Source organism: Anopheles bellator, chromosome 2 (assembly GCF_943735745.2).
Source record: "Anopheles bellator chromosome 2, idAnoBellAS_SP24_06.2, whole genome shotgun sequence".
Taxonomy (NCBI): domain Eukaryota; kingdom Metazoa; phylum Arthropoda; class Insecta; order Diptera; family Culicidae; genus Anopheles; species Anopheles bellator.
Genome location: NC_071286.1, coordinates 29,756,546 through 29,780,308, shown reverse-complemented (window position 1 = coordinate 29,780,308; position 23,763 = coordinate 29,756,546). Strand labels below are relative to the sequence as shown.

Sequence of the window (23,763 nt, the reverse complement as noted above, 5' to 3'; positions counted from 1 at the left end):
TCACTTTACGAGCGAATGAAATCGTCTCTCAGCTCACGCCATAACCATTGATAGGCAATCGCAGAAAGCGATGCGCAAAATATTGTAGAAATCGTCACAGCACCGATGCTGGTTGAAATAAACCCAAGTAAGCTCTGCACGTATAATCCATGAGATTGGTTGGGATGGCATCATACTTTCGAAGGTCCTTCTTTCTTCTTATGTTGATGGAGGTCATTGTAAGCCACGAGAAATATCATCGAAAAATGAGTGTAATGGCCCTTATCACACAATGTCTTGAAGGAATTAAGGGCTGCCTGTCCAACTGCCTATGGAAACTGTCGCCATTCTGTGCGAGCATCGATCAGACGTAATAGAATTGGCCACTTTGTTATCAACGCACGTACATTTCTTTTGTTAGTGAGTTCCTTTCCAGTTACGTAGCACTACGTCAGATTACCGCGGCTTTTTTGTTTGTTTGTTTAATGTCGCTAATCACTCATCGTCAGTTGGACAGTCAGCCGCTCAATTATTTATCAGCCTTTATATTAGGTGTACAATAAAGTTTTCAAACAGAGCTGGGGTTCGTTGTAGTTTACTTTTCGCTAATAGTTCACTTGTCGAACAGATGTCACTGCGGAGGGTTTTTTGGTGCGAACAGCTGGAAGTAATCACGATTGTAGAATTCCATTGGACTTATTCATCAATTGCACTGTCTGTTTGAACTTTTGTGATAATTTCACAAAACTGTCTTGTACGATCAATGGTACAATGTTCAGCTTCCAATAACTTTGAGCATAATATTCTACCTTTACAATGTTGGAACTATTCACTGCCTTAACGTCACTTTATTTTTCCTACCTTGCTAGTTGGACAATCGCCATACAGCTCGTCGTGGCCAGCGAGAAGCGACTAAGAAACACTTGACCGTTTTCGTGTCACACATCCTTAAGCGCGCCGAGATTTCCAATTCCAATTTATCCAATTTACAATCCAATTTATCAATTTTGTAATAGATGCCCACCGCAGTGGGTAAATAGAGCGCGTGCCAGCACACAGTGACAGGTGGAGCCGATTCCGATGGTTATTAACTTTCATTTTAAAACAAACTTCATCAAATTTTAACCAACTATCCTTTACGGACGGGTAGGCCTTTCAAGACGCCGAGGAGCGATTTCCAAAACTGTATAAAAGAAATGCAATTCCGGGGTGACAGCAACAGTTTTCTAGGCCGTTAAGTTCGCACTGATTGGTCTCGCAATGGCCAATTTGGTGCTGCTCGAGGTGCGCTACATTCTGGCGTCGATCTGCTACTCGTTTCGTTGCTTCTCGTCGACGATTGCATTTTCCCGGTTCGAGAATGCCCTCTACTGGCTGATGTCGCTCATCCCGATGGCGTGTTTGTGCATTCCTCAGGTGAGCCAAACCGAGCAATATCTCAAGCATTTGTAGCGATTCATGCTTTTCCAACGCAGTTCGTTTATTTGCTGCTAGACACGGAGAGCCTGTTCGAATTCGTGTCGGTCCTGGTCCCGTTCACGGAGATCGCGCTGACCAACGTGAAAATGATTCTCTGCAACGCAAAACGGCCCGAGATCATAAGCCTCATCAACCAGGTGCAGACCGAGTGGATGAAATGTAAGTGGCAAAAACTTGCAACCACATGGTTTACAGCGCGGCATTCCTTTTAAGATGAGTCTTCGATGCGCTCCGAAGTCTCCGCGCTGGTGGCAGCCACCACGAAGAAGGTTCGGTTGTTCACGATAATCTACACGTCGCTGTTCGGCTTCCTGGGGCTTGAGTTTGGGCTGTTGCCACTGTTCAAACTTATCTACTACACGGTATTTAGCGCGGGAACCTCGAATTACACCGTTACACTGCCGTACACTCAAAGGTGTAGCTACGCGTCGCATTTTGCTATAAAGCTCGGCTCTTAAGCTTTCGCCCCGTTTTGTAGGTATTTTTATAGCACCGATGGGAATGCGAGCTTCACCATCACGTACTTTTGGATCATAGTGGCCGTCTATTTGATTGTGATGTCGCTAAGTGCCTTTGACTGCATCTTTGCCACGCTGGCTATGCACATTACCGCGCTATTTAAGCTGTTGAATCTTGAAGTCGACCAGATGAGTGTGGAGCTGCGGGCCGGCGTGGACGCCAAGCAGATGCGACAGACCTTTAAGCGGATCGTGTTGAAGCACAAGGCCTACTTAGCGTACGTAGTGAGCATAAATCAAGTTGACCTACGATTTGAATGAATTTCTCTCGATTAGTCTGATAGATCGTCTGGAGGACGCGTTCAGCCTTTACATGATTTTCCAATTTCTAACCAGTTCCATCGTGCTCTGTGTCGTACTCTACGAATTAACGACGGTAAGCCCGGCACGTAGCTTCCCGAATATTGACCCAATGCCAACTCCATTCTGGTATTTCGATTCCATTCTAGGTTTTCGGTTGGAACGATCAAACCATCAAAACGGCGACCTATCTACCTGGGGCCATCATACAATTGTACGTATTTTGCTGGTACGCGCAGGAAATGACCGAGGAAGCAGCAATGGTTGCCGATCACATCTACAACATCCCCTGGTATCTGGGTGATACGAAGCTGCAGAAAATGTTTCTCACGCTGATGGTAAAAGCCCAAAAGCCCGCCGGTGTCACGGCGGGCAAGTTCTACCTAATAACGCTTCACAGTTTTCAACGAGTACGTCCTAACTACTGACGCCTGCATAAGTCGGATTAACTGGTTTCTCCTATGGTTCTTTCAGATCATCAGAGCATCCTATTCGTACTTTACATTGCTTAAAACCGTAAACCAGCAGTAGCTTGGAAATGCCTAACCAAAAACCCCATCGAAGCTAAATGATGAGTGAAGTGTTTCTTGCATAATTTCAAATTTAAAATAATCACTTCGGAATCGCATATTTGCGAGCAAATGTAATCGTCACCTAGCTCACGTGTTGAGCAATCCGATAGGCAATCTCAGGAAACATTGCCCCAAATGTTAAAAATCGATCCAAGCAATCTCTGCTAGTGAAGGAACTAAACAATAAAGGAAACATTTGGACCAACATTAGTCAACGACAATGAGATACTAACAATTATTAACTATCATCAACAACGCAATAAAGCGAACGGTCGTTTTGAAAAATTCGTCATCCCGCCGCGGAACATGCGCACTAAGAGCACGCGAGTAGCGAAGAAATGCCACAGACCAATCAATACCAGAATGACATTAGAAGTAGCCCGTACCCGAAGAAGGTTAACGTAGTTTACTGTTGTACGATTTTCACACCACAACAAAGTCGCAAAGGTTCCCAAAGCAGGCGGATACACTAGGTTCGGTAGGACTAGTAGGTCGATACATTGACGGGCAGGACTCAAGTACCTTCGTAGTGCAGCGATGGCCGAGGGAACGTACGAGTACGAGTGTATGCGAGCGGAACTGCTCGGTCTGGGCCGCCCAAGCCGGGAAGAGTTTGAGGCGAAGATGAAACTGAAACACGAAACCGAGGAGGAAGAACAGCTCACCGAGCAGATGAAGGTAAGGCTGATGCGCGCCAAGGCCTGTTGGACCAGACCTTTCGATATCGCCCCTTGTTCCCGCAGGAGGTGGATCTGAAGGATGAGTCGCTTCAGGGCGCTACGGGCAAGATGGACGAGCTGAACAGCATCCTGACGGCGACGCAGCAAAAAATCAACAAGTTCAAGGTGGCGTGCGGTAGTTTGACCAGCCTGCTGAAACTGCGTCCTTCGACGCCGAGTAGCGATCCGGCGGCGGCGGTGGCCCAAGGAGACACGGCGGAAGCGGGTCAGGGAAAGTCCATCAACGATGCCCTGGACACGCTGGACACGATGAAAGATCTGAACGCCGATTCGGACGTGACGGTGGCGAAATCGGCCGCGAAGGACATCGGCCAGAAGATGACGTCGCAGCTCGACAAGCTCGATTCGCTGCTGTACCGGGCGGACAATGCGACTTACTCGATGAAACACCAGACGAACCAGATGAACAAGATTGCCAAGTAATATGGGCTACGGGCTGGGCCCTGGGGCCTCCTATTGGAGGCCGGCGCTCTACTCCTTCTAGGCTTACCCGCGTACAATCTCTTTGGCACAATCTCTTTACTTCGCTTTACTTGGCGTACGAAAATGTGTATCTAATCTTTTCCAAACTCAACCCCGTAGGTCTGTAGGGAACTGTGTTTACTCCTCCCGGGATGCTCTGGGAGTCACTAGGACTCCGCAGCTTCCGGCTCAGTGTGGCTAAGGAATTGGCTGAAATGGCTCGCACGCACGCGTTCGGTGTTGTTTCAACGCACTGTCATCAGGTGGCCACCCCCCGCCCCTATTGTTTCGGCTTCGGCGGTAGCGCTTCCGTTCCCCCATCGATCGGTCTTCCAAATTGCGAGTGTTAGTGTAACAGGCAAACAATCCAACGAAACGAAACGAAACGAGTTGCGTCTTTGCGAATCCGATTGTGATATTGTTCCGTTGAGGTATACACTGTTCGATGTTACTTATTTTACATGCTACCAGACACACACATATACACATACATATATTAATACAGTGCAAATGGTGAACGAGGAAACGAGGGCCGAAAACAGGACAAACATCGGCGGCAAACCCCGTTTGGAAGTATTCGCTGAAATAATTACGCTTTACGTTTTTTTGGTGGCATTCCGTGTTCGATATTGCTACTAGTATATTGGAGCGAGAGGGAAAGAGAGAACGAGAGAGAGAGAGAGGGAGAGAAGGAGAAAGAAAGAGACCGAGCGGCAGGTTTATACAAATACAAAACGTTAACCACCCAGCAATAATTATACTAACAATTACTTATTAAACAAACTGTGGCATTAACGGCAGTCACGGAGGAGAGAGCAAACTGTTCACCATCATTTCACGCCATCCTCGAATGGCCACAACAACGACAACACAGCGAACACCAGTGAGCACCAGTTGAGGAGCCGTAACAATAAACTATTTATTCACAAAAAGGCAATTACTTAAACACTATAAACATTGTGTCACACTCTTGGCGTTGGCCTCGGGCGCAGCAGCTGATTGACTCATTGGCCGGCGCGCAAGCGTGACTAACTCCGCCGATGGACAGGAATTCGGCCGCCGTACGCATCCGTCGCTCAGGACCAGATAAGATTACGAAGCGGTGAGTGGCACTTCCTTTCGAGAGCTTCTTGCGCGAGCCACTGCCCCGAGAAACCAGGTCCCGGTCTCAAATGTGTGACCCACCGTACCAAACGTTCTGGCCACCTTTCTTGCCGGCCCGCAGGTCCTGCACGTGGCGCAGTTCCTTCACCTTCGCGTTCCGCAGGCACCACAGGTAGATGCACACGATGATGGAGACGGCAAACAGCACGATGAAGATAATGGCCGTCACCATCCAGGCCGTCTCGTTGTCGGTCGTGTTGAGCGGGCTGGCCTCCTGGCCCTGGGCCACCAACGGTAGCGCAAGGATCACGTAGAGGATCCCCCAGACCGTCGCTCGATCGATTCGCTGCAGCACCACCATGGTTCGTGCACTAGTTCACTTCACCGACCGACGAACCGGACACTCTGGGGCCAAATGTGTCACAGACCGCGGCCCGATACGGATTCGATATGCTCCGACGCTTGATGGTGTGGCTAAGCGCACTTAATCCCACCACACTGATTCTGCGATATACGCGGCGCGAGCGATAAGTTTGGGGCCGTGATTTTGCCTTACGCTTCGACCTAGGCGAGCCAGGGTCACGACTGACATTATCGACTGTGGCCCCGCCGGCCGGGCTACTAGAATGAGCCCAGCGCAGAGGCCGTGCTGACAGGTGCGATGCGACTAATTATCGCAAAACATATCGAACCCCGCATTCCCCGGGCCGGGGTGCAGAACGGTTCTGGACCGGTTCGCAGGTTTGCCGATAGAGGATGGTGATCTGTTATCAGTACCTCGGCCACACAACCCGATAACGACCCGGGAACGGGAAGTACCTTCCTAGCAGCGAGGCCGCGGCTATCGGGTAGGTTCGCGGCGGAACATAAAAGCACTCTAGCGAGGGCTTCAGAGAGACCTCGACTAGAGCCCCCCCATTTGGCAGTGAAAAAAGCTGCAGTTGACAAAACAGAAACAGAGCTACACTGAGCAAAATGTAGTACAAGGGCGAAGGATGTCCATTAAACAGGAATGAATAAGCCTTTTTTCTGCTATCTATCGCCTTAGTGCCACTCCATGCCGAGTGGTCACTAATTGAAGTGTTATTCGCCTCAAATATGTGTGATCTATTGAACAGTAATCCAATAAATATTTATAGAAGACCACAAAGCTATGCGTCAAGTGTGCTCCTACGGTACCTGGCCATTGCTACAGTAACACAACATTCGTGAGCATTCCAGGCGGGATTAGCTACAAGCCACAATAAACCGACAGTGTGGCTGAACCCATCGTGGACATTTCTCGAATCGACGTCCCAAGACGTACCGCGAACCCAATAAACGGTGCAGCAATCAATCAAAGCCTACTACATCGAGTACTGACAACGCCGATAACCGATTCGTCTGTACGTCAACGGCGTAATGTCCACCGAAGACAACCTGATCGACATGACGTGCGTGGCGCTTCAGGACGTGCCAAGTGTTCTGTTCAGTTCAGTGTTCTTGTCGAGAACGGACCGCTCGCTAGGCTGCTCTGTCCGGCCACAGAATGAAGATCGGTTCCGTGTGCTGGCTCGTAATGCTGGTCAGTGTGGTCGATGGTGCACCGACCGGAAGTGATGGGTCGTCCTGTTCGCGGCTAGACTTTGATCAGGCCGAGCTTCAGGCCCTCCGCAAGTGCGACTACATGCAGGAGTTTATCGCCAAACGGTACAACGCCTCGGAGCACTTCAAACCCTTCCGCGAGGAGGCCGAACACTACCTGTCCCAGCGATGGCAAGGGCTCACCTGCGGTGAAACGGTCGCTACGTACCAGTTCAACAGCGAAACCGAACTGCGGATGGCGTACAACCTTATTTTTGACAGTGGCGCTACGCTGGAGGTGCGTGTTTACGACTGGAGTCGTCTGGACGCGGACGATCAACCGACGTTGGTGGAGAAGTGGCGCACATCGGTGTCCACCAATGGGTGGGGTTTTTTTCGCGAGAAGCTCAAGAATCCCGTACCCCAGGCAAGGGTAAGCGATAAACTACTGATTCTACTGGCCGTCCGGCCATCTGACTCTGTGTGTTTCTCGATGGCTTCGATAGATTCAAATAGAGGCGAATATTAACGCTGGCAGCGATTTGGCGATCGAGTACCTGTCGATATTCAACTACGAGGTGGAAACGGATGAATGTGAGGCGATCGATGAGTTTGCGACGACGATCGCCACAACCAGCAGCGTCGTGACGACCACAACCACGGCACTTCCGGTGACTTCGACAACCCCGGAGATAACAACGACAACAACGACTGAAAGCACGAGTTCCACGACTACGTCACAGGCGACGACAACCTCAACAACAACACATCCGGTGACTACGACAACCCCGGTGATAACGACAAGTTCCACGACTACGTCACAGGCGACGACGACCTCAACAACAACGATGGTTAGTACCGCTTCTTCCAGCCCCAGCACTATACCCGTTACTACGACGACAAATGCGCCACGGGATGACCCATCAATCACTCCTACCGTTACGCTGCCATCCTCTACAACGGTGAAGCCAACGAACGGTCCGCAGCCTTTGACGACGTCCACCAGTTTGCCAGAAGAGGTCGTCCATGTGAGCACTGCTCCTTGGCTCTGGATGACACTGTCGGCTCTCTTTGGAGTGTTCTTTGTGGTTAGCCTCAGCGTGGCGATCTACCTGTGCCGGGCATCCCAACACCTGGAGCGGTTGGCTCGGCGTCTACTCAACGACGGCCAGAAGCAGCAGTACAAGCACTGATCGCTTGCCGGTCGCCGGAGTGAAAACATGATCTCATGTTTAAGTGTGTAGCCCTAGCTTTCTGTGGTGAAGAACACGAATCCCTGTTTATTGCTAGTTGCTTGTTTAGACAATAAAACGGTATTTTCTAAGGCTTAGTTAAAGTCACAGGCTTTCGATGTTCGGGGCTATCATAATGTTTTTTATTCCTATAGATTCGTTACAGTAGCATACTGAAATGTACATCCGCCATCCGTGGCGTGGCTAAATATCTGTTTCAAACCATAAACACTATAAGGCACATGGAAAACAAAAAAAAAACACATAAGCTACATAACGCCACCCCAAGTGGAAGTTGGAAGAGTATTTTCGTTCTATTTCACAACGCGCACGTTTCGCGTCGATCCGGCGGATGAGATGGTCCTGATCCTGCTGCCCTCAGTACGGGTTTACGGCAGCCAGCCCAACGCGTCCACTGCTGCGGGAAACGGGCGGTGCTCTCGGCTCGGCATAGCTGTGCCGGTAGCCCTTCACCAGGTTGCTGAGGCTCTTGGCCGGCATCATCCGGTGGCTGGGCGGCTCCCGGTCCAGGCCGGGGTAGCGTTCGGCGGGCGACAGCTCGCGATACCCGGCCGACTGCTGCAGGCCACCAGCACCCGGCTTACCACCCGTGCTTCCGTTGGACCGTGAATGACCCCTGGATGGCCGGGGCATATCCTCCTCGGAGCTCCAGCCGGTGCTTTCGTGCGAGCTAGCGTGCGCCACCGGTTCCAGCGATCCTCGGCGGGTCGGTGCAACGGTGGTGTGGTGAAGCTCGACCGTGCGCTTGCTGTGCAGCAACCGTTCCCGTTCCAGCCGCTCCTGCTCGATCCGTTCCTCCTGTTCGTGCCGGTCGCGCTCCATCTGTTGAAACTTTTCCTTCGCCGTTTGGAAACGATCCTTCGGCGAGATCCGGTGCATCGTCGATTCCGGTGAGCTCGTGCGTATCTCGACACTCTTCTTGCGTGGCCCATCCATCGCTGGTTGCGCCTGTTTCGGGTCGTCCCGGTGATAGCGGCGACCGCTGCCGACCGACTGCGGCTCCACTCCGGACGCTCCGTATCGCTCCGGACCCTGCATGGCGGATGCTTCTTGACGCCAGCGTTCCTCGTACTTGTCCGCCATCTTGTACCCGACTCGGCCCTTGCTCGACGGCTGCGGCTCCTCTCGGTACCGTTCGTGATCCTCGCCCATCGGTACGCGGTAGACCGCCGCCTGAGCAGCCGGCCCACCGTGAGTGTCATCCGGCGGCCCCCGATAGGCCACCCTTCGCCCTTCACCACCATCGTGCTGATCGCCGCGGGAGTACCGGGCACTCCGATCCGACTTATGAGCGGCCTCGCCTCGAGTTCTCGAGGCCGGTGGCGCACCGTGATGCGGCTGGGACTCGCCCCGCTGGTACGGTTCGGTTCGCTCGACCTTGAAATCCTTCCGCTCACCGAACGCGTGGTCTTGCGCCGTGTACGTGCCACGGGCCGAGGACGGAATGCGCTCCGGGGAGTACTCCCGGTAGCCGGGTCTCGAGTCTTCGTAGCTCACCGAGGGACCCCGGCGTTCGTACCCGTTACGCACGTACTTGGTTGGCCCATCGCTGCCAACGATCTCGCGGTACTTCTGCCGATCGGTCAGGTTTTCACGGTACGCGTTCGCCCGGTCCCGTTCGTACTCGGCCTCGAAGTACCGATCGGCTGGTGGCTTCCGGTAGTCGAACATGTCCGCACCGGGCGCATCATCCGGCCGCTCGTCTGCGCACGGGTAGCTGCGGCCACTGCGCCGTCCAGCGCCACCGTGATCGGCCCGCTCGTCGTGGTACTTCTTGCCGCCGTCGCCGTGGAGCTTCTTGCGGCGCTCCTCGAGGTACTCCTCCGAAGCCTTGAAGGCACTCCGGTAGCGGGGCGTGTGGTTGGTGATGATCGGTCGCACTTCCTCCTCGTGCGAGTTGACCGACCCCTGCAGGCTGCGCTTTTCCTCGCGGCTCGACGAACGCTGGTGCCGCGGGCGGACCGGTTCCTCGCGGACATTCGGGTACAGGTAGGCCGCGGCCGGAGGTTCCCGGTACTTGCTCATGCGCGTCGCTGGCGGATCGTCCCGATAGCCCCGGCCGCCGTCCAGTGCCGGCCGTCCACCGGCCAGATTGGGCGAGGATCCACGCAAGGCCGGTTCCGGGTCGTTCACCCATTCGTCTTCTGTGGGAGAAAGGGGAAAAGGTTAATGGGACGTCGTTTCGAATTGGAAGAATGTGTTTTGTTTTTACGCAAAAGTCCGCGAGAAATATCACCGTTGATTAGACAGATCAACAGATCGCTTGGTAAACAACGCTCAGCTGTCACTTGTTTTGACAGCAACAAGCAGAAAGTCAAAGCAAACTGAGATAGATCAAAACGACCGTTTACCGTTAATTTTTCTGTAGCATTCGAAGGCAGCATTAGCAAAGGCTTTTGATTGACGCCTTCTTCGATTAAGCTGTCAGGGAATTGACAGCTACTTCGAAGCATCTACACAGTTTCTCCGAAACACTGGAGGGAAACGGATCTGTTTGAAAGGCTGAAAGGAAAGTTTTGTTTTCCTAAAAAACATTCTTTCCAATACTATTGTTCTCATTTATTTTTTGATCTTTTCAAATGGAGAGTATTGTGACCCATCCGGAAGTTATCCGTCTGCGCAGCATCGATAAGCTAAAACAATAGAATACAACTCTAGCCAATTCGATATGCAAACATGTTTTGGCAAGAGTTCCAAAATTTACTGCAATCACCATGCACTTTCGAGCAATGAATTCGAAAGCAATGAACAAAAGTGAGCTCGTGAGACATTGCTAAAAAATGTAAACGCACTGTAAACCTGACTGAAAGCTTTAAGCCCTCAGGGCCAACACAACCACCCTGAACTCAATGGCGAACTCAGTGAATCGTTACGGCCTTTTTACTAGCAAACGCTGACCATTGCTCGTGCAATAAACACCACCAATGACACTTGGAAATATGGACACCAGTAAATTAGCCGCCGGTCATAAAGGTGATAAGAAATTGCCAATGTTTTATGAACTTCCAGCGAGCGGCCTTTATTAGAAAGTGCTAGAGAGGACTGCCGACTGCTTCTGCTACTACCGGTCGCCTGCTAGTAGCCGCCGGCGACGGCCAGCACACCAGCTATTATTCAAAACACCTATTAGCCTTTTACTTCTTCCCATTAATGGAAAGCAAACAAATTGATCCCACCGGCCGCCGGGGGCCCGGGCAGTGCGGAGTGAAAGTTCACGGCGGCGACGACGATGAGACGACGCCCGGTTTTACTTGTTTCATCGTCCCAAGACGCCACAAAACTCACACATAGGGCCAAGCACGCATGCACAAAAGGTTAATTTTCTGCGCAGCCCTTGTTTTGCGGCCACCGCCACGTGGTTGGTGCGGGATACTTGCGCCCGCTTTTCTAATTAATTAATCTCCCGACGCCGGGGATCGCGAAAGTGGCGTTTGGCGCGTTGGCACGCCACATTCTGCGCCACGTTTCTTTTCGCACCTGCCCATATCACGGTGGCTCACGGCCCAAGAGCACGCAGCCAATGACCCTGCCGCCGCCGACGTGTGCGAGCAAGGCCAGCGAGCATAAACCCTCCCCCCCGTTTTATGCAAAACAGATGGCCTCGGCACGCATAAATCAATCCGGACTTTCTACGGGATGACGACGGCAACGACTTACCGCTGGAGCTCTGCGGTTCGTGGCGTTCTGGGCTGGGCGCCAGGTCGGAGCCGATGCCGGATGAGCCGCGCGACGAGACGCCGTGCTTGTTGTGCCCGGTGGACGGTGTGATCGAGCCGCCGCCATTGCGAATCCTGCGGAAAAGTTGGTGAGGAATAAGACTCCGTCTGGAAGGGCGAGAGAGAGGAGGTCCTTACCGTCGGCTGGCTGCATCGGGCCCGGTTGGGCTGCTCTTGTCACCGGTGGCACCACCACCGTAGTCCTTCGTCGGCAGGAGCAACGGGACGCCGCCGCTCAGCTTCTCGCGCAACTCGGCCGCCAGCGAGTCGTACAGCTTGGACTGGCTGATCAGCGGCGAGACGGGGCTGGTCGGGGAGTGCTGCTGCTCCTCGGAGCACTCGGACTCGCGGGTGCTGGTGCCGGTGTCGCTGCTGCCGTGCTGCGAGTGCGAGTCCGGGTAGGGGCCGCGCCCGCGTCCCGGCGAGCCGCCGAACCGCCCGCGTGGCATCCGGTTCCGCGCCGCGTGCTCCGGGATGGCGGTCGGGTGTGAGGCTGCTGCTACTGCGCCCGGCTGGCCACCGCACGGACCTCCGGTTAGCTGCGTTGCTAAGCCGAGACTGAAAGCGAAAACCAAACCCAAAATGACCGTCACTCCGTGAGAAGAGCCTCCACAAGAGAGCCACCGGTGTGTGTACGCGAAGAGGGGGAGTGAAGAGGACGGCCACATTTGGCCACCGGCACCGTGGTGACGGGTTAAATGTGTGATTTTTGGAAGGTGCTTTTTTTCGCCCGTTTTATGGGAAAGGTTGTTGACGAAAGAAATGTGAAAGTACGGCTCCGTGAAACCCTCCATCGACCCCCGTGGAGTACCGGCATTTCTTGAAGCTCGCACACGTCACACGCCCAGATCCGATCGGACGACGGTTTCGGTGATGATTAATATTTTCCAACGTTGGAGTGGTCGCCGAGCCACACGACCGGAGTCTCTGGAGTGCCATCCAGAGCGGGCGAAGAAATTAAACCCTTAAAGCATGGAGCCCATCGGAGCCGGGCGTTGAAAGTTACAGCTCAATGGCGCACAAAAGGCGTCTGACATTTGAAGCTCTATCGTAAGCCTTGGCCTGTGGCAATTAGAGGCCTGTCCTTACTAGTGCGCTTCACGCAGGATGGCCGGCAGGCAGTTGGGATGGCACTACGTTTCAATACACTCTCTGCTTACGTGTGTAGAGGTTTGTAGTGGCTCCATTCGTATGTAAGCCACTGTAATGAGTCAAGTTAAGTATTTGAAATTCCGTTCTTCGGATAAGCAAGAATGTGGAAATTAGTTACGTGAACTGCATCTTTGAAGAGTGAGTGAAAGGGATTGAATTAAAGAAGACGAAAGAACTGTATTATGAAGGTCCTTCAAATGATATACTGGAAATCTATTAAATTGATCATATTTATCTATGGTAATGGGCAACGTTCCCTAAGGGATCTTTTCCGACCGAGGAGATCGGAGAGTTTTCTGTGTTTTACTAATTTTGGCCTGACAGAGGGATGAATCCCAAACATATTAAAATATCACAATCGTGACTTTCATCGTGAGTTCCAGCGACATGCTGAGCAGCTAGATTTAGTACCATTTAAAAGTTAGCTACGTTTCTGAAACAGTCGCTGAACTTGCTAGCCTTGATAAATCGCAGTAGCCATTGCACCAAACATCTCCATGTTGTTCATTCCGAAACTCCATATCTTAGTGTCCATCTGCAATTGTAAACCATTTCGGTTGCCAGACGCGAATATTTAAGGATAAATGAGTTCCGAACAGTAACCCGAGCCAGCCGGGAACTGCGCAACACATTCGAATAATCACAAAACGGTGAAGAAACGGCCCATTTTACAACTGGGTCGCCCTGCGAGTCTGTGACAGATGTTACGATGATTAGCGTTGTTTTGGCAATCGGTGAAACAGAGCCGAGCCACTGTCCAATGCGGTGCTGCACCTGTGCAAACTCAAGCGACCAGCGAGGCCACACAGGCTTCTTGACGCCATACGACCGATTTCCCAACCCGCGAGCTCGCGAGCCCCTTCAATTGAGAAACTCCACCGCGGACCAAAACGAAACTCCGTGCCGGACCGACCAGTTCAGCCGAGAATGTGGTCGCCGCGCAGCATGATGAAGGAATTTTCGCTACAATCAACGCTCGGCCCGGTCGCTCGTTGGCCGCTCTCGAATGTGGTGTGTCCGGTCGGTCGGTCGGTGGCCGGGCGGGCGAACAAGTGGCAAACAGAAAACCTTCCCAGGGGCCGGTTTTGGCCCGTTGGTCGGTCGGCCGAGGCGCACGCAGCTTATCTGTCCTCGAATGGTGCGCCGGTCCACCGGTCGCTGACCATCTCGCCCCGCCTGCCGCTGTGACCTAAATCCCCGTGACCAACACAACGCTAGCTAGCGAGCCACCGAGATCGTGGAGTCCACATCGGCGGCGGCGAAAGATTCACTTTTCCCTGACCTGCCCACACCATCACCAAGGCACGAAGCCAAGATGGCGGCCGCTCTTGCTGATGCTGCTGCGGAAATGGAGCACTCACTGGTAGCGTAAAGCTCGCCGCTGGCAGTTTGGTTCATTGAAGGCACGGCGAACGATGGAAAAGATGGCAAAAAATGGAAAGTGAAAGACACACCCGTCGCCGCCGCCGCCGCCGATCGGTATCGAGCTTTGGGGTTGAAAATCATGCTCATGCTCACAAACAGCATTTACTTTTGCCGCGTGCCGTTGGAATGTGCATTTGGTCAACACTGGAGTGACCCAGCACGCGGCTATGCTGCGCACGATCGGAGCGCGCGATTGTCAATGAAACTCGCCACTCTCCGGACCCGGTCGCCATGGCAACCGTCATTCGGAGCGCGCTCGAAGAATCAATCGAAGCGGCCACTCCGTGCCGTGGGCCAGATTCTTCGCCCATGCTGCATTATGTAATTTTTCGAGCCGCAAAACACAAAACGCATAAATGACCCACACCCGTCGTTGACGTGAGAACGTCAGGAATGCACGGATTTCGTGGCGCGCCAATCAGATCGCGTCGATCAGATCCGCGGCGGGTCTGTGGCGGCTTGCGCAACGGCATAACGCATACGCACATTCCATTTTCATCCGATCACTTTTGAATGAACCCACCAGATGGCAGAGACCAATGAGCGAGAACGACCGAGAGAGAGAGAAAGATGTGGTGCGCATTGTGGCAACATTGATCTGCTTAAGCCATCAGTCGTATCATCAGTCGAAATCGTTGCAATCAGGGTTGGATTCGATAAGGCCGCCCGAACTGTGACCGCCAATCGGTTGGCGAAAACGAAAGACTTGGCCAGCGACGAACCCCCTCCCGGCAAAGGTTTATTGCTGAATAATGAAAGCGTTTTTACGCAAAGGGAAATCTAAAATCTATTATTTTACCCACATTAACAGAGTGAGGATTGGTAGCAACCACAGGATGAGAGTTTTATGGGACCTATCCGCCGTGTGCCCGCGGCGAAGTGTTTAAACTTTCATCGGTGAGGCCCCGGAACTTAGGAGGAACTACGGTGAATTTGTATTTCTACCAATGCAGGTTTTTGGTTTATTTCGCACACTAAGGTTCGCGAGGACGTGTCCGGGCGAAAGTGAAACCTGGCCGGGGCCTCTGCAGCCTGAAGTGCACATCGGTACATCTGGCCATCCGCAGCGGCGTTTGGAACGTATCAAGTTCGCTAAAACTTGACGCGAACGAGCGCGAGTGGCGTACGGCAAATAAATTTGTCGATTAGATCAACGTTTAATTATTGAACGACATGCGGGAGAAAGTGCACGAAACGTGGCCATGCACTCGAAATGGGCAATGCTTCTTTGTAAAGTGGTGCATCTTCAATATGAAGCCATAAAGGAAGCAACTTTCGATGCGTTTGTTAAGAAGCGAGAGTCGGGCGAGTTTTTATAGAAGCTCGACCACAAGAGACCAATTAGCAAAGCTCTCTTGAGCCTAAACTAGACTGTTTGACTTGAATTGTGCCGAGAACAATGAGTTCGTCTTGTGGCATGAATAACAAATCGGGGATTGTCTTCCCTTTGTTCTACATCGAACGGACCGCCCAACACAGCACATTGTCGCCGATATGTCCGTGCGTAGGAATCGTGACGTAAACTGGACGCGGCGTTCAAACTAGACGTTTAGGTGAAGTCTTTCGAAGCGGTTCCCTTCACGTAAGCCACCATCGTAACGAGGGTGTTATGTTGTATATTTTAAAACACATTTAAATGTTTCTGTTTTCGGGGCGAGCGAACAATGTAAAAGTTCTGGTGCCAAGTGGCCCACCACCCATCACGATTGTTGCCCAACGATTGTGCTGTTCCGCGGCACAATGGTGAGCTTATGTACTCGTCATTGAGCATCACAGGCCCGGGCGCGCCTGACCTCAATTAATGCCGCGAGCGATTGAATAAGATACCGCGCAGGAGGACGTCCGAAGTCGGTCCCTACCGGCCAGTGCTCCTATACAAATCTTGGGCGATCTCGGTGGGTGCAGAATAATCAACGTCACGGAACGGACCGGTGTGCACCTGCTACCGCCCCGACCGACCCCAAGAGTGAAACAAGAGCATCTTAGTGGTTTCCCAATCCATCAGCCCATAATTACGGTGTGCTAAGTGTGCAGCAGTACGTTCGTTGGTCGATCTCCGGGCGGAGGCCGGGCTTGGGAACTTGGGCTCGGCTTTAATGTGGCACACTAAACTGAAGCACTAAGAATAGAGCGGACCGCAGTGTCCATGCCTTGGTAGGGAAACTGACGTATAATATGAGCACGAAACGAGCACCGGAATGGTCCGCAAAACTCTCCACTCCAAGGCTCCGATATTTCGCACGCAGCTGCCGTTGGAGAATTTGTAATGAACCATTTGCAATGGGCCCAATTTGAGATAAATTAGAAAATGGGGCCCGACCGAAAACGCTGCTGGCCGCGCTCACGGTTACGTCGCCCGTAACCGGGTCTCCGAGCCTCACGGTTGTGACCAACTTTTTCGGGTCGTTCGGTTGTTTCGTTTTCCATAAAAGAAAATTGTGCTTGGCACCCGGGGGGGGGGCCTGGGGGGTCCGACGGATATCTACGCGACACCAGCGGGCTGTGAGAATTGTGTGACATCTCATTTAATTCGATCGAGATATGGAAATGAATTGGGCGGTGGAGCAACTCGATTCGCGTGATTACGGTTGGCGACACGCTCCCGACACGGCCCTCAGACATTTTGTCGGTTGGCTTTGGCGAATAACAAATTAAATGAAATTGTCGAATAATTTTCAATTGTTACGCAGACAAAACAGTGCCGCATGCCATTATTTTGCAATCAACTTCGTTTTATCGTATTTTTAAGTATGTTTAGCCAAGACGGAAGTGGCGAAGTAGATGATATTACGGCAAGCATCCAGCGGATGGCTTAGTGACACGAATCAACCCATGAAGTGTGCCGGTGGCCGAACTCGGAAGCAATGAGGTCCCAGCGCATTCTGCTACTACTTTTGGTCGTAGTTCAGGTAAGCAGCAGTATGGTTGTAGAGCGAAAAAGCTTAGTAATAATGGAACCCGTGTAATTGATCGTACGCCGTTAGATCTACGGAGCAGCTCAGGACGACAACCCGGAGCCGAGCGATGATGAGGGGCTGGTACGATCGAAACGACAGCTTGGCACAGTAATGTTCGAAACCCAAAAAACGAGTACCACGCGGAAAGGTGTTTCGGTACGTATATCATTCCTTAGGATGTGGGATTTGCAAATAAAAAAAAATAAAAGAAGATCGGCTTCAAGAGAATTTACACTACTTACTACGAATACTATGCTTCTTTCGTTGCGTTTTCAGACCACAAAGCACGGAACAACTAGCATGAAATACGGCCAGGTTAGTTACGCGTTGCAACGATTCATTACGAATTAGGTGTAATTTCACTTCGTTCTTCACTTGCAGTTACAAGTAACTTCAAAACGGACAACTACCCCGAAAAAGGCTCAGGTCTGTTGCTCCATAAACCAAGTGTTTGCTGCGTGAAACACTGGCTATGGTAAGTAATGTTTTCCCCCCATTTCTTTGTAGACCACTACGCACCGTGCAACCACCAAAAAGATTGCCCAGGTTAGTAGCTCCATCGGCCTTTTAATTGATGTCTGTTGGCCTATCTAATGTACAGAAATACTAATTTTTCACACAAAACTTAGATGGTGATGGTGAAGACATCAACGAAAAAATCTGCTCACGTGAGTTCTTAAATAAACACGTAACAGAGATGAAAATATAGTTTAAAAAAATACGTTTGCTAGGTGACAAGTACTCCAACTACACGCAGGACTACCACACGCACCAAGGGAACTCCACTGGTAAGTTGTCCACTAGATTATGTAACGTCAATGAAGCGAACTTTAAATTTACTTTTCTGCTTTACTCCAGAAACTAGTGAAAACCACGACGGTGAGTAACTGTTAAACCCGAAGAATTCCATATGAATAAAAGCCCCAATTAAACTCCAATTTCTTCCAGACAACCCGACAAAGCACGACGACTGCCCGTCGCTTTGTTGGTTGGTCCCCGGTAAGCTTAGCGAAGCAGCTTAACCTGCGCAACGGCCATAGTATTGAAAGGATTCTTGTCCATTTTGCAGACATCCTACCAACTGACACCGTCTGATTTGGGACTTTTCGGATTCCTGGGCGCATACACAACGCCGACGACCGAACGTAGCAATGTCACCACAACGGCCAACTCCACCGGGGTTACCGAGATGCAGTTGACGGAGACTTCGACCGTTGCGCCAACTGAGAATCCCCAGAATGTTACGGACAATTCCGTGAAGTTGCTGACGACTACGGAAGAGCCCAGCGTTATCACATCCACGGTGGCCAACAACATCACTGAAGTCTCGACGACAGTGGGAAGTACCTCGACTCGCAGTGCGCGGCCGGGCATGATGTGGACAAGGGTTCGCAGAAGGAAAACTACCACCGTTGCTCCGGCCGTGGAGTAACCAAATGTGTTGTCAACGCTGTCAACGGATCATCTGGCCAGTAACAGCGCTAGGAGCTTATTTCCCTTGATTCCTATTTGCTTGGTGGAACTGAGGCTGATTTCAAACAGCTTCAGCATTCCACGTACTAAATCAAGAGTACCGATGTCCTCTCCAGCACACCAGGCAGAGGCAATGAATTGATGCGTTATTATCCTTGTAGCTACAACACCGACACACAGCAATAAATATGAATCAACTTCAATGGCAACACAACCCCACAAGTCGCCGAGAAAGACTTTACCCAACTCGCTAGAACTAGGTACAAAATAGGCTGTGCATAACATTTCTGTTTTGCTCGACGGCTTCATTAGGTTCATCTATTTTATATAGACATTGCTAATTTACACCTTTTTGGCCAACCACCCAGTGGACAGCTTGTCGGGCTTGACGTGAGCCATATTTAGCATTGATTAGCGGATCGGTGTCAACGGCGCAGTATCACCACATTCCGAGCCGCCCCGGTGACATGGCCTCGATCAGTATCAAGACGATCGATACGGCGATCATTGCGTAAGCACCCGCGCCATGGAGAGTTCAAATCGGGTGTTAGACGTTCGAGGCGGAGAAGTCTTCCCTCCCTGGGCCACCAGAGAGCGGCCAGAAAGCAATCAAACCGATCGATGCGCACCGAATGGTGGCGTGACGCAACGCGCCGTTGTCCAATCGACGACAGCCAGACCCCATCCTTGCGGGAGTCGCCACCGATCGGCAGTCACATACTTTTCTTGCTGCCTAAACTTGTCACCCGGTGGCTGTGCTATCGCCTCGATCAGGCTCGACGACGACGACGACGACTATGAGGATGATGTAATCTCCAAACGGCACTGCGGCCGATAGCGACCCATAAGCGCGCCGGTGACCGGTGTGATCGTCTCGAATATGTCACCTGAAAATGGGCACACAAGGCACGCACCCAAAGGTGGCTTACTAAGAAGGGAACTCTCAAAGGACTGTCACTTCTCCAGTGAAAGTGAATCGCAAGGATGGCCAGCGGCAAACACTGGCCACACGAGTCCCAGCCCGGGTTTATGGTCCCTCCCCGGTAATTACTGGCAAACCTCGGTGGAAAACGGTAATTGGCCGGAGCATAAAGAAACCGGCGGCCCATAAACGGTGTATGGGAGGAATTTTGAAAGTATCACAGCAGAAAAGACGAGACGTCCCCACGAGATGGCCGGCTGGGGGTGTGCCACGGTCCGGCCAGCCGTTTAAGTAGCCAGCCCCACCCCAAAAGCCGACCATAACGGATGGCGCCGCATTTTCCGAGAGCCGCATAATGCATGCGCATGTAAAACACGGACACGGCCGGAGCACTGGCGGTTAGATCAGTTGGCCATTTCATAATCGTCACCCGGGCTTGGGCTGGCTCCGGCCGATTGCGTCCGAGATCCCACAGGTGGTCAAACAGGTGCGTGGTGATGAATTGTGCATAAGAAAGAAGCGACCGGGCGGCTAATGAAAAGCACCATCAAAATCATGGGGATTGGACGGGAAAATGGAGATAAACGTCGCAAACGTCAAAAGCGTCGAAGCGCCTCACAGCCTCCCAGTCGGCATGGCAACTAGATTTTGGGCAACTCTGTGCAATTTGCACCAAGACCTGGTGCCGCGCCTTGATCCACGGCGATTGGCAGGTCCGTTGGCTCCGACGCTAATTCTTGCGTTTTAACATTTTTAATTGCAGCCGGGTGAGATAAGTTTTCGCCCATTTCGTCCCGGGGCTGGGTCGGGCTTTTTTCACTCCATTTTCGGTCGCCCCAGCTCTTTGCACTGACCTGGGAGTCGGGCGGCAGTTAATTTGAACCATTAGACAAACGGTGGTTGCCATGGATTTGCGAAAGCCGCCTGCTTGTGTTATGTAACTTTTCTCGCACACCGACACTGAGTAGTGTTTGGGTAGCTTATCAGCAGTAAAAGAAGCCTTTTTTTACCCAAAACATATAACCTCGCTACTCGTTTCGTAATAAAAGCCAAAAATCCATTCTATTAGCGACAGCAGTGTGAGTTTTTAACCACTTCAAACCATCGAACAAAAATGGTTAAAAGATGTCGATGTGATGAAAATTTGTTACTTTTTTAAAAGTACGAGGTCTAATGGATGACTCCTGAAATTTATTCCTGACAGAGCGATTTCGTAGCACAATCCAGCAACTGGCACACCACAACACCTCTCTATAATGGATTTAATGGTAACGATTACAAGCCACAAGTGTTGGCCCCGGAAAATCTTGGACAGATATCTGTACAGCTTCTGGAGAATTCTGAAGCAATTAATTGTTCTATTTCCGTCCATTTCCCTTTTAATTGCACACTCTAATGCATCCGTTGAGTTCGGTGTGGGATTTTCTTAGCACGATCAACGTGCAGCCTGCCGACTTCTAAATGCATCTGGTACTGAACGATAGGCGTTTGAACTGAATTTCAAATGCACCATTATCGAGCCTATTTTTACCGGTAGAATCATTCCTTCCAAAAAACGGTACCTGGTCAGTAGGTATCCCAAAGGTGAGTCCCGTATTTCAAAAGAATACTCCGTGGCTATCAATCACTGTGGCACGAAATTATTTCCGGAAAATCGAAACAGAATGCTCGCTCTAATCCAACCGATCGACCCCATTTTTGGAACGCATCCGATGGGATTCTAGACCCACTCCGTGGGGGCCGCTAACGGTGCAATGCGGGTATCTTGATTTGTGGTTGGTGAAAAACGGAACACCTTACACGGCATGGTATACGGAAAAACTAGGCAGTCATTAAGCCTAGTCCGCATCGTGCCCGTTAAACGAACACCGGGTGTGCGAGTTACGAAATGAATTACGCACGAAAGTGAAGTCGTTTTAATAGTTAAAGCACCCCTCCGTTTACACAGCGTATTGGAAATCAATTTGAACACATTCGTAACAATAATTGGAAAAAGGTCAACATCGATCGACTGGCGAAGGTTTTTCCATCGCACCCAATCGCCTTCTAACGGGAACGGAACGTGATTTCGTGGGTTTCGTTACGCCATCGCCAACCCCCAGTTTACTGTTACTCGGTGAGGTCCGTGGGGTTTGATTCAAGGGAGGTCCGCCAAAAACAAAAACGCTCAACTTCCAAACCGAATGCGACTCCAATCCGGACTGTCCGGGGAGCTTCCGGAATACCCTCTGTGGCCACCATCGCAAATTGGTTGTCGCTGATGGAGAATCCGGGAGCCAGGCTCGGTGATAGCCGGGCCTGGGGTCGCCAATTCGTCGGACTTACCGTGCCTCCAGCTCGGTGTAGCGTTTCTGGTTTTCCGGTCGGTTGATCAGTATCTGGAGCTGGTCGTGCAGCGCCTGGGCCGTTAGTTCCGAGTCGCACCGGTAGGCGTGCACGTGCAGCGGGCACTTGGTGGCCGGGTTGTACAGCAGCAGCGTGCAGGCCACGACGTCTTCCGTCTGCACCGAGCACGTGATGGCGCCGTGCGGAATGAAGTGCTTGGCCGATCCCTGCGGGGCAAAAATCCGGTCCGTTAGCCGCGGGTTAGCATGTCCCGACCGGTGCACCGAACTCACCTGGACGATTTTGAGACCCTTGTGCGAAACCTGCAGCGTAACCTTTAGCGGCTCCTGTTCCTTCGATTTCTCCACCATGCGCGGGATCATCGGGAGCAGCGTGCGGGAACCGCGCAACGCTTTCGCTTCCTGCGCACCCAGGAACCACACGTAGTAGGACGCCTTCTGGACGTCCTTTCGCAGTCGGAGCGCCATCTTGGGCGCGCTTCACTAGCTTCACGGAATACAAGCACTGGATTTGGGGGGCGGGCCGGGGCCGAGCTATTACATTATCTGGAAAGAGAAACCGAACCGGAAACGAACGGAATTAGAAACAATAGAACGCCGCAACGGTTTCTTGGGAAGGGGTTTTAAAAACCGCCTTCGACAGATTCGATCTTCAACCTGAACGGGGCGCACTCATGTGTGCCGTGACAAGGCACACTGTTAACCGTACCAATAAACGTGAATTCAGGTCCAGGTCACGCACCAAATCACATACTGCCACGGCGGTTCCGACCGGCACGGCTGGCTGTCGGGCGCGCACTGTCACCTTCTAATGGCCGCTACGTTAAAGGCCGAGCACCGTTCTGTGGGCTCGATTTGTTCCGCAATCGACATCCGACATCCGACAATGCCGTGGCCGATGGGAGAACGCTCCACGGTGATCCACAATGCGGGAAATTCGTTCCCAGCAGCACCGCATTCTGATTCTTGACGATTGTTCCCTCACCTAGCTTCTTGGCGGACTTTGCGCAATTAAACCACGGTGCGAATTTCAGGGACACTTCAGCGGGCTCCTCGCCACAGCCTAGGCCCGCCAGTACTTCACTTCAGGTGCGGCTTCGAAAATGTCGGGCCCCCGGTTTGCCTTGAGGCTGATCTTGATTTTTGGGCTCCACTCTATCCCGTTCGCTCTCTTTCTAATGATCTTTTCTTGTGCTTCCGCGCAGGTGTTCCTTTGCCCCCGTGGGTACGTGGGTTTCCTGACGTTTCTAAGCCAGCGCATTAGAGCGCATTTCTTCTGCAGCCGTGCACTTAATTACAGATATCAATCGGCCTCCGGGTCGTGGCGCTCCCTGACAAAAGAAACTGTGGGCCGCCGCGGGTGGGCTAATCTGCCAGCATAAATCTCATGGTGCAGAGTGCATGCCGTTGCTGCTGCTGCTGCTGCTGCATTATTGTTACGTTTCTTTGCCCTTATCGCGCTGCATCACATTAGTGGGGCCACATATTAGGGCGGCCGGAGGCAGCAATGGCGAGCAATAAAACATACCATCATACCACGGCAATCAACGAGCGAGCGAGAGACAGAGAGAGACTGGGAGAGCGCCCCGAAGTGGCCAGCATAGCGTAGTGGGAGGAAACCGGAATGTGGCTCGGAAATTATTGAAATATCCAATGATCGCCCCAAGGCCGGTCCCTTAAGATCGGCCCATACCATCAGCCGGGCGCGCTAATAACAACAATAAGAGAGTAACATCGCCTCATCCACGGTATATGCAAAAGCATGCGAAAATGCCAACACTAGCGCGCGGCGGCTTCGACGAC

At 51.9% G+C, this 23,763-nt stretch overlaps 4 protein-coding genes across 4 annotated transcripts; 3 read left to right on the top strand and 1 right to left on the bottom strand.

Annotated features, from left to right (window-relative positions):
- The first annotated feature begins 1,239 nt into the window (after positions 1 to 1,239).
- Positions 1,240 to 2,822, top strand: LOC131211953 (odorant receptor 4-like). Its single transcript, XM_058205647.1, is given in 7 exon segments — positions 1,240 to 1,395; positions 1,455 to 1,617; positions 1,672 to 1,873; positions 1,937 to 2,194; positions 2,253 to 2,352; positions 2,426 to 2,686; positions 2,751 to 2,822. Coding segments are annotated over 7 exon segments (1,212 nt in total).
- Positions 2,823 to 3,261: 439 nt separating this feature from the next.
- LOC131209427 (uncharacterized) lies at positions 3,262 to 4,991 on the top strand. Its single transcript, XM_058202498.1, has 2 exons — positions 3,262 to 3,526; positions 3,592 to 4,991. The coding sequence occupies exons 1-2, from the start codon at positions 3,386 to 3,388 to the stop codon at positions 4,009 to 4,011; spliced, it is 561 nt and encodes a 186-aa protein (XP_058058481.1). The 5' UTR covers positions 3,262 to 3,385; the 3' UTR covers positions 4,012 to 4,991.
- Positions 4,992 to 6,682: 1,691 nt separating this feature from the next.
- LOC131207341 (neurofascin-like) lies at positions 6,683 to 7,958 on the top strand. The gene is made up of 2 exons (XM_058199951.1): positions 6,683 to 7,150; positions 7,224 to 7,958. Exons 1-2 carry the CDS (start codon positions 6,683 to 6,685, stop codon positions 7,908 to 7,910), a joined length of 1,155 nt encoding a protein of 384 aa, XP_058055934.1. The 3' UTR covers positions 7,911 to 7,958.
- Positions 7,959 to 8,261: 303 nt separating this feature from the next.
- Positions 8,262 to 22,428, bottom strand: LOC131207340 (uncharacterized). Its single transcript, XM_058199950.1, has 5 exons — positions 22,234 to 22,428; positions 21,941 to 22,167; positions 11,825 to 12,244; positions 11,628 to 11,761; positions 8,262 to 10,114 (listed from the first exon to the last, which is right to left on the bottom strand). Exons 1-5 carry the CDS (start codon positions 22,426 to 22,428, stop codon positions 8,328 to 8,330), a joined length of 2,763 nt encoding a protein of 920 aa, XP_058055933.1. The 3' UTR covers positions 8,262 to 8,327.
- Positions 22,429 to 23,763: the final 1,335 nt, after the last annotated feature.